Here is a 14,333-nt window from a genome sequence, read left to right on the forward strand (position 1 = left end):
TTTGAGCATAACCTAGTGCAAGAACATAGTGTTAACTTAGAAATCTGTACTTTTAAAAAAAAGATGTGCGCACCTTTGCCTACATTTAACTGGCAATTAAGCAGAATAAATGAAGTAATAATAGGAATTTAGCAAATCCTTAATTTTGGACATAGCATTTGCAAAGAATTCATCCCACACCCAAGTTTGTCAAAAATGTAATTACTTACTTTCTGCTTTGGACAGAGTGCAAGGATTGGAATCAATCAATGCCAACTGAAAATGCTGCAGATGAAAAAAATAAACATAGTTAGTACAAAAAGTCAAGCAGATCTAAACTGATGAAGGTTAGTAGGAAAAAAATGCTAAAAGATACTATAATTTTTAAAATATCTGTAGCCAAAGAAAAATAAATTACATGACTGCAACTTTTAATTGTTATATTAAAAAACATCTCAGAATAATGCAATTTAGTAATCTCAAGCTAAACATGGGCTCAAATCCCAAGACCATAGCTGGTGGAATTTAAATTAAATTACTAAATGTAGAATATAAAATTAATTACAGTAACAGTGGCAATGGCAATTATCACTTTTTATTGTAAAAAGCCAACTGAGTACAGGATGATTAAAAAACTACTAAAAGGGAGAAAATCGATTATTAAAGTACATTGGCAAGAAAGTAATTTAAACCAATACCATTCATCTCATTGTAAGACATCGCAATAGTTGTTCGTCAGATCATAAATCCCACTCATCTTCAGCTACTTCAATAGTCTTCCCTTTGTCATAAAGGTCAGAAGTGGGGTTGTCCACGGACCAGAAACTAAAAATGGCAGCACAATGCCTCACAGCGTCTGGAACCGGAGTTCAATTCCAGTCTTGGGCAACTGTACGTGTGAAGTTTGCACATTCTCCCTGTGTTTGGCTAGGTTTCCTCCCACAGTCCAAAGATGTGCAGGTTGGGTGGATTGACTATGCTAAGTTGCCCATAGTATCCAGGGACGCATAGGCTAGGTGGATTAGCCATATGAAATGCAGACTTACAAGAATTGGGTAGGGGATGAGTGTCTGCATGGAATGCTATTCAGAGGAGCAGTGTGGACTAAATGGGCTGAATGGCCTGCTTCCACACAATAGGGTTTCTGTGAACTGGACCAGCCGTGCTAACACAGTGGCTATGAAGAATTTTGTGGCATGTAACTTTCCTATCTTATGAATAGGTGACAGCCATTGGGTAATGGGAGAAGTCAAAATCAATGCAAATCTTGTAAAACTCAAGCAGTTTAACACCATACATGGTTGGCACCAAACTTCATTCCCTCCACAATAACACAGTCATTGCCACTATCTGCTGACATAATCTACAAGATGCAAAGAACAATTTACCCAAGACTCCTCCTACAGCAGGATCCAAACCCATGACAGAAGCCACCTCAAAGGATAAGACTGCAGGTACTTGAGAACATCACAAATTGCGAGTTGCCCACAAAACAACACAACATCCTGACTTGGAACTTTATTTCAAAATCATGCATCTCCAATCCTAATAGCACATTTGAGTGTCCCTCCAGCCCAAAGCTCACTGATTTGTCCAAGGCAATTAGGGTTAGGTAATAACTGCTAGTTTCACAAGCAATTCCCAATATCCAATGAACAAACCATGTGTTGACACATAATAGAAGGAATGACATGGAGAGAGGGGGAGCAGGAGAGAGGCAATACAAATTTTAAATTATATAACACATACAAATAGAATTTTAAAACTAACTTATGTAAATTTCTTGAAAATAGATAATCCAAATAAATCTCTCAAAGCTTTCAGGAAATGACTGCGCCCATCATTTTCTGTCAGCCTAGTAACAGGTTCAAAAAATTTAGAAATAATATTTTTAACAATATGTTTTGTGAGTATAGTTGAAGTAGAAAACTACATTATTCAATTCAATAACATGTTCCTGGTTCCCCCCTCATTTGATTCCTTTAGCCCATAAGCACTGTATCTAACTCCCTCTTAAAATCATACAATGTTTTGGCCTCGGCTACTTTATATGGTAGCAAATTCCAAAGGCTCACCACTCTCTGGGAGAAGAAATTTCTCAATTCATTCCTAAATGGTTTATCTCTTATTCTTAGCCCGAGATCCCTGGCTCTGGGCTCCCTGCAATGGGGAACATCTGCCCTGCATCTACTCTGTTTAGTCAAGCTGCCAAACAGTCTACTCCTGCTTCAATTTCTTATGACCCACTTATAAACTAGACATCAGATACAGGTCATTCTGCTATAACGGACATTTCGTTGATCTAAATTTGCTATAACTCAATTGATGAATTGGGGTCACTGTTCCTTAAGTGCGAACTTTTAAAATGTGTTGACTGTAACGAGATTACTTCACCAATACTAAGCGCGGTTTTTCTATAATGTAGGATTGGTTATAGAAGAACCATCTGTAAAATTATAACATGACAACTCTGCATACACAGTTTTAAATCATAGATATTATTTTACCATATAAAAGCAAATTTACAAACAGAAAACATTTATGGGTTATGAATACATTTTCATCTATTATATTCAAATGTTACTTTTAGCCATGTATTATATTTGTACAAACCTAAAGTAATTTCTTGTTACTTTTAAACAATCAGATCATTTTAACTGCTCTCACTGGAATACCAACTCCACAGGCTTCATCAGGTTCACTTTTAATCGACCTTAAAATGTGCTATGGTCAGACTCTTCCTTCATAATGGGTATCTAATCAATCTTTTTGAAGGGGTTGGTTGATTGCTAATCTTGGCAATTATCATTCACATTTCAGAATATAGGCAATGCTGAAAAAGACTACAGAAGCCATTTTCTAGCACAAGGTAAATGGACTGGCCAATTTAAAACAGAAAATGGTTGCACTCTGAACAGCATGGTCCAAATGTGCTATGGATATGGTGTCTTCAGATTTTATTCCAATGAGACCAATACCAATGAACACCTATTGAGCGCTGCCGAAAAGCTGGCCAGCAATGAAGTTTTCACTTCAAGACTACTGCATCATCAAGTATAATTCGCAGATGAGTGCTAAACAGGGGATGCAATCAAAGGAGGCAGGGGCCATGACAGGGTTCCAACCATGAAAGAAATGGTCACCATGACATTGTTGAAGTGATAGCCAGAAGAGAAATAAAAAGTGGCAAGCAGTGGCTACTTGGGAGGAGTTGATAGAATCACAGAAAATAGGTCTAGTAGAAGACCATACAGCCCTATAAGCATCACCATTCAGGAGAAAGAGAGAAAGAGATGGCAATCAGGACTGTGGGACAGTTTGAGTGAAGGTGGTGGGGGGGGGTGTAGCAATTTGGTGTTTTTATGCAAAAATCAAGGGATGCACTCCTACTCCTAATTCCACAATAGAATTAATGCTTTCCTCCAACGTAAACTTTACTCTTTGGGAGAATGTAACAGCTATCTCATTATGGGTCTGTCAGTAGGAACATTTATATAAGCAATCTTACATTATGTTCACTAGGGGTCTGTTACAAATGTCTGTCCTTGTTAACTTCTGGTCTTCCTGCCACAGGAAGGACGTTGTGAAATTTGAAAGGGTCCAGAAAAGATTTATAAGGATGTTGCCAGGGTTGGAGGGTTTGAGCTCTAAAGAGAGGTTGAATAGACTGGGGCTATTTTCCCTCGGGCATTGGAGGCTGCGGGTTGACCGGAGGGGTTTATGAAATCATGGAGTGAAGAGCCAAGGTCTTTTTCCCAGAGTAGCGGAGTCCAAAACTAGACAGCATTGGTTTAAGGCGAGAGGGGAAAGACTTAAAAGGGACCTGAGGGACAATGTTTTCATGCACAGTGTGGTGCATGTATGGAATGAACTGCCAGAGGAAGTAGAAGAATCTGGTACAATTACAAAGTTTAAAAAGGCATCTGGATGGGTATATGAATAGGAAGGGTTTAGAGGGGATATGGGCCAAATGCTGGCAAGTGGGACATAATTAATTTAGGATATCTGGTCAGCATGGTAGAGTTGAATCAAAGTACCCATTTCCATGCTGTGCATGATTCTATTCTGAGCAGGAGAAAGCTTATTTTATGCAATGTACCATACTCAAGACTTGTGAACTCATTAACTTGTGAACTATTCCTGGTTAAAGAGTTTTCATACTTTATCTGTACTTTATTCCCAAATCAATTTTCCACTCTCAAAAATACTTTAAACAAAAAGAAAATACATCGCTCATGTGACATGCACACCTTTTTACATTAACTAATAGGTCTTGCACAGGCATACATTGCCATTTAGTATTTGTAATTTCACAATGTAGATTTATAGTCAACAAGAATAAAGTCAACACTAGCCAGTACACAGGTAATCAAAACCTAACTTCCAGTCAGTCCACAAAACTGAAAAGCAAAGAATCGGCTATATCAATCAGTACCCTCTTATCCCTAGCTGTGACCAATATACTCCCTAAAATTTTCAACTCATCCCTTGGTAGGTACATTCACAGCACTTATCTCAAAACCTTGTTTCTTGGTGTTAGATTTTAGTGGTTTGAGACCACAGTTTCCTAATATAGGTGGTTAACCATTCATAAGGAATTTTCAGACAGTTTATGTAATTTAAGAAGCAATTTAGAAGTGATACATTAATTAATTAAACAAAGAAGTGTAATGACTTGTGACACTTAGGGATTGTACAATGATACCAGTGGATGAATAACATCTGTGGTGGGAAAACATTTGGTGTCTATAATCAAGGCGAGATAACTGAGCACCTCAAAGATTTTCTGTTAAATCAGGGAGAGCCAGCATGGATGCTCAACAGGTAGGTTATGCCTGACAAATCTGATTGAATTTTTTGAAGAGGAGACGAATATCCTGGACATGGATGTTGTTCAATTGGACTGCTAGAAAACAATTGATAAAGTTCCAACAACTAAGGTAGAAGCCTGCAGAATTGAGGACAAATTACTGACACGGCTTGGAAATTGGTTGTGGCAAGTGACAAAGTATGAATAATGGCTAGGTACTCAAATTGCAGAATATGACTAGTGGTGTCCCACAAAAATCGATGCTCAGATCTCAATTATTTGTATAATTTAATAATCACCATTAGAAAGCCATGCATCCAAATTTGCTGACTACATAGTTAGGTAGACATTGCAATTGACGTGATAAAATTACAAGGGGATAACTATGGCAGGTGGTGTTCCATGTAGGCTAGCATGTCCATTTCAGACTGATAAAGGATGGATCGACGTACTTTCTGGATGATATGAAAATAAACACCGCGGATGTACAAGGAGCCTTGGGACTTCAAGTGTACAGCTCTCTGAAATGTCATGAACAGTTGCAGAAAATAATCAAAAAAGCTAACGCAATGCAAGCCTTTATAACTAGATGACTGGAGTACAAAGTTATACTGCAGCTACTCAAATTCTGATTAAAGCCCAGTTGGAGCACTAACAACATATCTGGGCACCACACCTTAGAACGGATAGTTTGGCCCTGGAGAGAGTACAATGCTGATTTATAAAAATAATATTTGGACTTCAGGGGTTAAGTTTTGAGGAGCAATTGCACAAATTAGAAATTGCTGGAGAAACTCAGCCGATCTGGCAGTAGAGTTAATGTTTCAAGTTCAGTGACCCCTTCTTCAGATTTCCAGCATCTGCAGTTCTTGGTTTTATATTAATGTATAAATTAAGCTTTTCTGTTCCAGAATTGAAAAGGTTAAGTGGCGATCTGATCAAAGTCTTCAAGATATTAACATTAAATGACAAGATAGATGAAGATAAGCTATTTTCACTGGTTGGAGATTCTAGATCTAGGAGGCATAGTCTAAATATTAGGGTCAGACCTTTCAGGAGAGATTTTAAGAAGCACTTCTACACACAAAAAGCGGTATGGTTTTGAACAATCTTGTGTAAATGGCAGTTAATGCTTAGTTTTAAATCTGAGAAAGATAATTTTTTGTTAAGCAAAAGGAAAGGATGTGGACAAAATGCAGGCCATAGATCACCCATGATATTATTGAATGGTGGAACAGACTCAAAAGGGCTGAATGACTTTCTCCCATTTCTATTTTTTAAATGTATAGGCAGTGGGCACAGAGTGTGCCCATCTCATTAAATCATGAGGGGAGTTTTCTGTTCTCTAGCTGAAACATAGCCAATGAGAATACAATTACTCAACATCCAATTTGTCACCATCCCTTTTGACCACCTCTTAATCCTATCACAGGTCAGTTTTCACAAGAATGATCCATTTGATTTTACCCAAACTATTTTGGGACACCAGGTCAGAGTGGCCTGGTAGCCTTTCTAGCACTTGCCTTTTGTCCTTGTTCATGGAATTGCTTTTGCCAGGGAAGGGAACTGCTGCAGCACCATTACAAATACTATAAAAATTCATTTCTAAAGGATCCCCAATTTCAAAGGTTTGCAGGAACAACATTCGAATGAAAAGTGTAACTCCTGCCACCAATGAGAAAAGGCATCAAGAACTGTGCCACATCACATGCACAAATGGCCCTTATTAGCTTTTCGTTCAGTGGCAGAGCATCAGCATGTGTGTAGCTGCAAATGCTCAAATCTTATTTTTGACTTTTGGTGATAAATTCAAATTTGTAATGGAACACAAATATAAAAATGGCAAAAATAATTCTAAGTAACAGTCTTCCAAAGTGAGTTGGAAAGACTGCAGAAGCAATTCCCAGCTAACGCGGTTAGCAATTAATGGGGCTCTTGAGCTCAGAATCATTGTATTGAACCCCATACTGAACTATATCTTTTTAAAACTAATATTCTTTATTAATTATTGATCATATATACAAGCATATCTAGGAATAGGTAGGCTATTCAGCCCCTTGAGCCACCTCAATCATTTAATATGATCATGACTGATTTGACATTACTCACGTCCACCTTCCTGTGTTTTCCCTGTAATCCCACTGATCAACAATCTATCCCAGCATTATATACCCACAAGGTCTCTGCCCATCAACTTGCAGAAAATGAAGTCAATCTTTATGAAAACAATTGCAAAAATTCCTATGAAAAGCAGTGCTTTGATGCCAATTTTTATAATGACTGACAAAGGAATCAAACATTTGGGGCTCTCCTTCACCTTTAAAATATGCCCCCTAGTCTTTAAATCACTCATCCTAGGAAAATGACAACAACCATCAACTCTATCTATACCCTTTATTTTCTATAAACTTCGATAAGGTCATCTCTCAACCTCCTACACTCCAGCCTTTCTTTAGAGCTCAAACCTTCCATATTGGCACAATACTGATTAATCTCTTCAGAACCCTCTTCAGCTTAATACAGTCAGTTCTGTTATAATGCACATTTCTTCAGCATAAACAGGCTTTAACGTGATTGAAGAATTTAGACCATTGTTTGTAAAACATGAACTTTCCTCCTATAATGGCCATAATGAGATTCTGGCTCCATTAGTCTAAACGGCATAGCTAACGCGCAATTTGCTTATAACGAGAGATCGGATGAGAACGGATGACTGCGTTTATCAGGACCAAATGTAAAATCCTTTCTATAACTAGACAACCAGTACGGGACACAATATTCCAGAAGATGCCTCACCAATGGCCTCCAGCTATATAACACACAGCATGGTTCGTGTGTGGAATGAACTGCTAAAAGAACGAGGTGGATGCAGGTACATTTACAACATTTAAAAGACATTTCTCAAAAATATGCAGAGATAGATGACCAGCATAATATCAAATTATGTGTGGTGTTTCTTATCATGGAATGTTCAATGAAGGACACGTTCTTCATAGGAGCCTTTACTTGTACAGCACAGCCGCAAAAGGTCTGTTTATAAAAAACTGCTGACAAAGTAGAAAGAAAAGGCTGCCTGAGGTCCAAGCACTCTAATTCACTTGCAAACCATATAAAATATTTTGATTAAACACCCTTCATTGTCCAAAATGTATGCCAAGCAGTCCTCACTGCAGCATTTTTAACATTCATAAAATATCTTCAAAATCTGCAAATCCTACCTAAAGCTGACTTTCTCTGCTACAAAGTATGACTGAAAAGGGACAATTACTTTCAATTACAGCATAACAAAAATTGGAAAATGTTAAAAGCTATTCATAGTGTGCATTCATAATCTGATCCACAAATAAACATACAAAAAGTGTCACTCCACTTTCAGAAGTACCATTTTTCCCTTGAGCCAAAAGCACAAAACAAATTCAAAAATTAATTTCTAAAGATCACTTGACTACACATTTATGTAGTTCAGATTTGTGTATGAATACCCATGCATCAGCCTAGAAATAATGTTCTGTTAATGTTGCGCTAATCAGAATGGTACATAATTTTTATCTGAACTTACCATACGGGAGGAAGAAAAAATTGAGGCTGTTACCAGAGAAAGCTATTACTACGTATTCAGTTATAGAGTGATATTCCTACTTTAAAGGCTGCTCTTTGTTCAAATAACCAGGACATGGAAAGGTATTTGTACACACATTGCTGAAAGTTCCATGGTTGTGGGGTGGGGGGAGGGAGAGGGGGTGGAGGTGGAGGTGGAGGCGAGAGAGAGGGCACTTAAAAAGCCACAACAAATTTAATATTTTCTTGGAATGCAAACATAGTATGTTATTCCTTTTACTTAGTTAACATATCCCAATTTAACAACTTCGTAAGTGAGAAATAGGTCTACTCAACAATTCCAACATAATGCAAAACTAAATTGCATTGATCCTTGTGACAATGGTACCCCTTTCTGATTTTTATAGGATTTGTTAATTTGTTCAACTGTCACGTTGTTAGACTGAAAGATCTTATAGGAATTATTTGCCATTATGCTTGCTCTAACATTTTTCTTTTTAAGAAATAACAAATTTCATAATGACTGTAGCTTTATCATTGTAAGCAAAGTTATTGCAGCGCTATTCAGAGTGGCACAGTGACAAAACAGGGATGTGTTGCTTGCACCCATTGGTGAAATGAGTACCATGTGGGCTGTAAAACATAACTTGTACTTTTATTGTGTCATCAAATAATTTAACAGCCGCAGAAAAGGTGGTTGTTGGGGAGGGTTTGTCTACTGAGTCAGTATAAGTGGAAGTCTGAAACAGGAAAGGAGCAGTCACTTTATTGGGCGTTTCTACAGACACCCCTAACAGCAATGGAGATATGGAAAAACAGATTGGACAGCAGATCTTGGACAAAAGCAGGTGCAACAGTTGTTATCATGGTGACTTCAACTTCCCCAACATTGACTGGAACCTCCTTAGTGTCGATGGTCAGGATGAAGCCGATTTTGTCAAGTGTGTCCAGGAGGGATTCTTCACTCAGTATGTAGATAGGCCAACTATGGGGAGGCCATGTTGGATTTGGTGCTAGGCAACAAGCCAAGCATCGGATCTCTCGGTGGGATTGCATTTCGTTGACAGTGACTATAACTGCCTCACCTTTACCGTAGCCGTGGAGAGGGACAGGAGTAGACAGTATGGGTAGGTATTTAATTAGGGGAGTGGAAACTTTACTGCTATTAGACAGGCACTGTGGAGTATAAACTGGAAACAATTGTTCCACGGGAAAAGCACAACAGAAATGTGGAGGCTGTTTAAACAGCACTTGTTGTGAGTGTTGGATAACTTTGTCCCACAGACAGGCAAAGAATGGTAAGGTGAAAGAGCCTTGGATGACAAGAGAAAGGAACTTCTGATCAAAAGAAAGAAGGTAGCTCACTTAAGGTTGAGGAGGCTAGGATCTGTCAGAGCTTTACAGGATTCCAGGGTAGCTAGGAAAGAACTTAAAAATAGACATAGGAGGGCTGGGGGGCATGAAAAAGCCTTGGTGGGAAGGATTAGGAAAAACCCAAAGACTTTCCACACGTATGTGAGGAATAAGAGAATGATCAAACAGAGGGTAGGGCCGATCAAGGAGAGTGAAGGGAACTTGTCCCTGGAGTCTGAAGGTGGGGGAGGCCTTAAATGGTTTATTTGCTTCAGTATTCACTAGAAAGGAGGGACCTTGTTGAGAGTGAAAACAATATGGCCCAGGTTAATAAGCTTGAACAAATTAATATTAAAGTAGTGTATGTTCTGGAAGTTCTTGGAAGCATCAAGATACACAAGTCCCCAGGGCCAGATCAGATATATCAAAGATTCCGACATGAAGTAAGGAATGAGATTGCTGTGCCTCTGGCAATCATCTTTGCATCCTCACTCTCCATGGGAGTATTAGTAGATGATTGGAGGGAAGCGAATGTTGTTCCTCTGTTCAAGAAAGGGAATAGATAAATCCACAGGAATTACAGCCAGTCAGTCAGTCTTAGATCTGTGATAAGCAAGGTACTGGAAAGGAATCTGAGAGATAGGATTTATGACAATTTGAAAAAACATAGTTTGTTCGATTAAAGATAAGACAGCATGGCTTTGTGAGAGGCACGTCAAGCCTCAAAAGCCTTACTGACTTCTTTGAGGAAGTTGACGAGACAAGTTGACAAAGGTCGACCAATGGATGTGGTGTATATAGGTTTCATAAAGCATTTGATAAGGTTCCCCACAGTATTCATTCAGAAAGTTAGAAGTTATGGGATACAGGGAAATTTGGCTGTCTGGATACAGAATTGGCTGGCTGAAAGAAGACAGCGAGTAGTAGTGGATGTAAAAGTATTCTGCCTGGAGGTCAGTGACCACAGGTGTCACACAGGGATCTGTTCTTGGGCCTCTGCTCTTTTTAGTTTTTATAAATGACTTGGATGAAGATGTGGAAGGGTAGGTTAGTAGGTTTGCCGATGACACAAAGGTCAATGTTGTGTTGTAGGTAGTGTTGAGGGTTATTGCAGGCTACAACATGACATTGACAGGATGCAGAGCTGGGCTGAAAAGTGGCAGATGGAGTTCAACCTGGATAAATGCAAAGTGATTCATTTTGGAATGTTCAAATTTGAATGCTGAATACAGGGTTAAAGGCAGGATTCTTGCCAGTGTGGAGGAACAGCGGGATTTTAGAATTCACATACATAGATCCCTCAAAGTTGATAGGGTTATTAAGGTGGTGTTTTGACTTTCATTAATGGGGGATTGAGTTTAAGAGCTGCAAGGTTTTACTGCAGCTCTATAAAGCGCTGATTAAACCACACTTAGAATATTGTTTCCAGTTCTGGTCACCTCATTATAGGAAGAATGCAAATGCTTTAGAGGGTACAGAGGAGATTTATCAGGATGCTGCCTGGATTGGTGGGCTTGTCTTATCACGAGAGGTTTAACAAGCTTTGGCTTTTCACACTGGAGCGGAGGAGGAAGAGAGGTGACTTGATAGAGGTGTACAAAGTAACGAGAGGGATAGATAAAGTAGATAACCAGAGACTTTTCCCCCAGGGCAGAAATGGCAGTCATGAGGGGTCATAATTTTAAGGTGAATGGAAGAAGGTATAAGGGAGGTGCCAGAGGTAACGTCTTTACGCAGAGAGCGGTGGGTGCATAGAATGCACTGCCAGCGGTAATAGAAGTCAGAGACATTAGCGATATTTAAGCATCTGCTGGACAAGCACATGGACAGCAATAAATTGAGGGGTGTGTAGATTAGATTGATCTCAGATTAAGATAAATGCTTGGCACAACGTCATGAGCCAAAGGGCCTGGACTGTGCTATGTTCTATCTTCATCAACAATCTTTGCAAACAAGAACACATGAAAATTTTAAGCCTTGGAGGTCAGCCCATTGTTAGAGACAATTCTATGGTACAAGGAAAAAAATCACAAGAGTTCATTCCATCCCCACATCTGAAATAGGTGAAACATTCCATCCCCACATCTGAAATAGGTGAAACATTAGGAGATTTTTCCCTATCTTGCTGGAGGACTTGGGGTCTATTTGGCACCTTCACTCTCTTATCCAATTTAACACTAAGGATTAAGGCTGGATGAGCCCTGTAAAATTATCTTTAATTGCTACACCTATGACAATGTGGCAGCTTCACTGGATAGTTCAATGACTATAATTATTTAGCAAGATACTCGGAACTGCAGAGAACTAGAGGTAATTGTAATAATGCTGCTCCCTTAACAAAGGTTATGTTGTTCTTGTTTTTTTTCCAAGAGGGGTTATAAAAGGCAGAGGTTCTGATTTGTCTGGGTTTTGGTTTATAGAACATCGATATTAACAGCGCAGTACAGGCCCTTCGGCCCTTGATGTCGTGCCGACCTGTCATACCAATCTGAAGCCCATCTAACCTACACTATTCCATGTACGTCCATATGCTTGTCCAATGACGACTTAAATGTACTTAAAGTTGGTGAATCTACTACCATTGCAGGCAAAGCGTTCCATACTCTTACTACTCTGAGTAAAGAAACTACCTCTGACATCTGTCCTATATCTATCACCCCTCAATTTAAAGCTTACCCCCTCATGCTCGCTGTCACCATACTTGGAAAAAGGCTCTCCCTGTCCACCCTATCTAACCCTCCGATTATCTTATATGTTTCTATTAAGTCACCTCTCAACCACCTTCTCTCTAACAAAAACAGCCTCAAGTCCCTCAGCCTTTCCTCATAAGACCTTCCCTCCATACAGGCAACATCCTCTGCACCCTTTCCAAAGCTTCCACATCCTTCTTATAATGCGGTGACCAGAACTGTACACAATACTCCAAATGCGACCGCACCAGAGTTTTGTACAGCTGCAGCATAACCTTATGGTTCTTTGCTAATGGCTAACCCCAATACTGCCCAAGGCAACAATCAGGGAAAAGGCTTTTAGGTTTGTATTTAAAAACAGTTGTACAGTGAAAGGGGAGTGGCAAGTTCACCTTGTTCAGGGATTTTTCTAGTTTTGGTTTAGTTTTTAGCCGGGGACCTAGAGAAACAGTTGCAGTGAAAAGAGGTTCCATGCTGATTTTCACACACACACACACACACACATCTCCTGTAAAACCGGTGTTTGAACTTGCCTTTTTTTTGGCAAAGGTGTGTGTTTATGGGGATGTTGCAGGAAATTGGGATAGCTCCTTCGTAAAGTTGCAGTGGATATTGTGTCGGACAGGTTTTCAAATCATTGTCATTCTAAATTATCCTTTCTTTTGCTTGTTTCCTTCAGTGGTGTGTAAATAAATCGATTTACTTGAAGCCAAGTGGCTTGACCAGCTGCATCACTCCTGGGATATCCACTTTGCCTGAAACAAGCAAAGTTATGGTCTGGGCTACTTCATAAAATGTCTTGAGGGGGTCTGGCCTCATCCATAACATTGTTGTTTTTAATCCTCTGCAGATGCAGAGATTGTTAAGAATAAGTGCTATTGAGGTTACCAGGGTAATGTTATTGCTGCACTGTCTTTTAAGTCATCCTGCAGGTACACTACATCAATCATGATAGGGTGGATATGGAAACCAGTGGTTGGTGCACTAAATAACACAATCTTGCAAAATGTTGACCTTCTGAAAAGTGTTATTGCATTGCAACCATCCAGGCAAACAGTGAATATTTCATAATACTCTTGACTTCGGCCTTGTAGTTGGCAAAGTAGTTTTGAGGGTTCAGGAGATATACCACTAATTACAAAGTACCTAGTTTCTGCTAGGCTTCTGTGGTCATGACTGGTCCTTTAAGTTTCTAGTCAATAATAATAAATTGCTTCCTCACCCCAAGATATTTAAATAGAGCACTCAGCCATAATAAAAGTTAGCTAAGAATTTTGCGAAGGCCATGCAATAAGAATGTTAACAGCAGCCAAATTTGATGTTAAAAATAATATTCAAAGTCACCATTTGGTAAATTACTCATGAATATCAGCTCGAGAATAGAGAAGAAAGCTTGAATAATTTTTGTCTCACATAACAAACACACTACCATATTTCTTAACACAGGTATTTTTAAAAAAGCAGGATTTTGTATCCTAAAGTGCCTGAAATTGCTAACCACAAGGACATATATCACAATCTTCACATTCAATATACTGTTCTCTCCAAAAATCAGATTTTCTTTCAATGAGCATTGCTCTTTAAAAATGTACGGTGGACTAAGTTATCATCGCATGGTTACACGGTTACTGCTTGTAACTTATCAAAAGGGACACAAAAGAGGAAGCAAAAGGTACAAACAGTATTATGCCTATTTGCAAAAATTCAAGAGAACATTAATAAATAGTAAAAAAAACCCTGTTCAATAGTAATGGTTTCAATGCTGATATTCCATTTCACCTCCACAGGAAAATGCAAGTTATAACCTTTAATAGAATAAAGCCACCACCTTGATCCCACAGAGAATTGCAATAGCATACAATATTTTACTTTGCATTAGCTTTTTTGAACTGTACACAGGAATTCAACATTAAAATTAAATGTTGGTCAATAATCAAAAACAA

At 38.8% G+C, this 14,333-nt stretch overlaps 1 protein-coding gene across 5 annotated transcripts in view; it reads right to left on the bottom strand.

Moving 5' to 3' along the window:
- The window catches only part of kdm6a (lysine (K)-specific demethylase 6A), a 243,113-nt gene that overhangs the window by 136,008 nt on the left and 92,772 nt on the right, over positions 1 to 14,333 (bottom strand). For all 5 annotated transcript variants that reach the window (XR_015758897.1, XM_043700863.2, XM_043700864.2 and 2 more), the window contains exon 7: positions 210 to 264. Coding sequence is in view for 4 of the 5 variants with exons in the window: in XM_043700863.2 (XP_043556798.1) it covers positions 210 to 264 (55 nt within the window). In the remaining variant the exon portion in view is untranslated. The remainder of the gene's footprint in view (positions 1 to 209; positions 265 to 14,333) is intronic.

The sequence above is a fragment of the Chiloscyllium plagiosum genome, unplaced genomic scaffold (assembly GCF_037043375.1).
Source record: "Chiloscyllium plagiosum isolate Xiang-an unplaced genomic scaffold, Cpla_swu_hap1 HiC_scaffold_12, whole genome shotgun sequence".
In the NCBI taxonomy this organism is placed as follows: Eukaryota; Metazoa; Chordata; class Chondrichthyes; order Orectolobiformes; family Hemiscylliidae; genus Chiloscyllium; species Chiloscyllium plagiosum.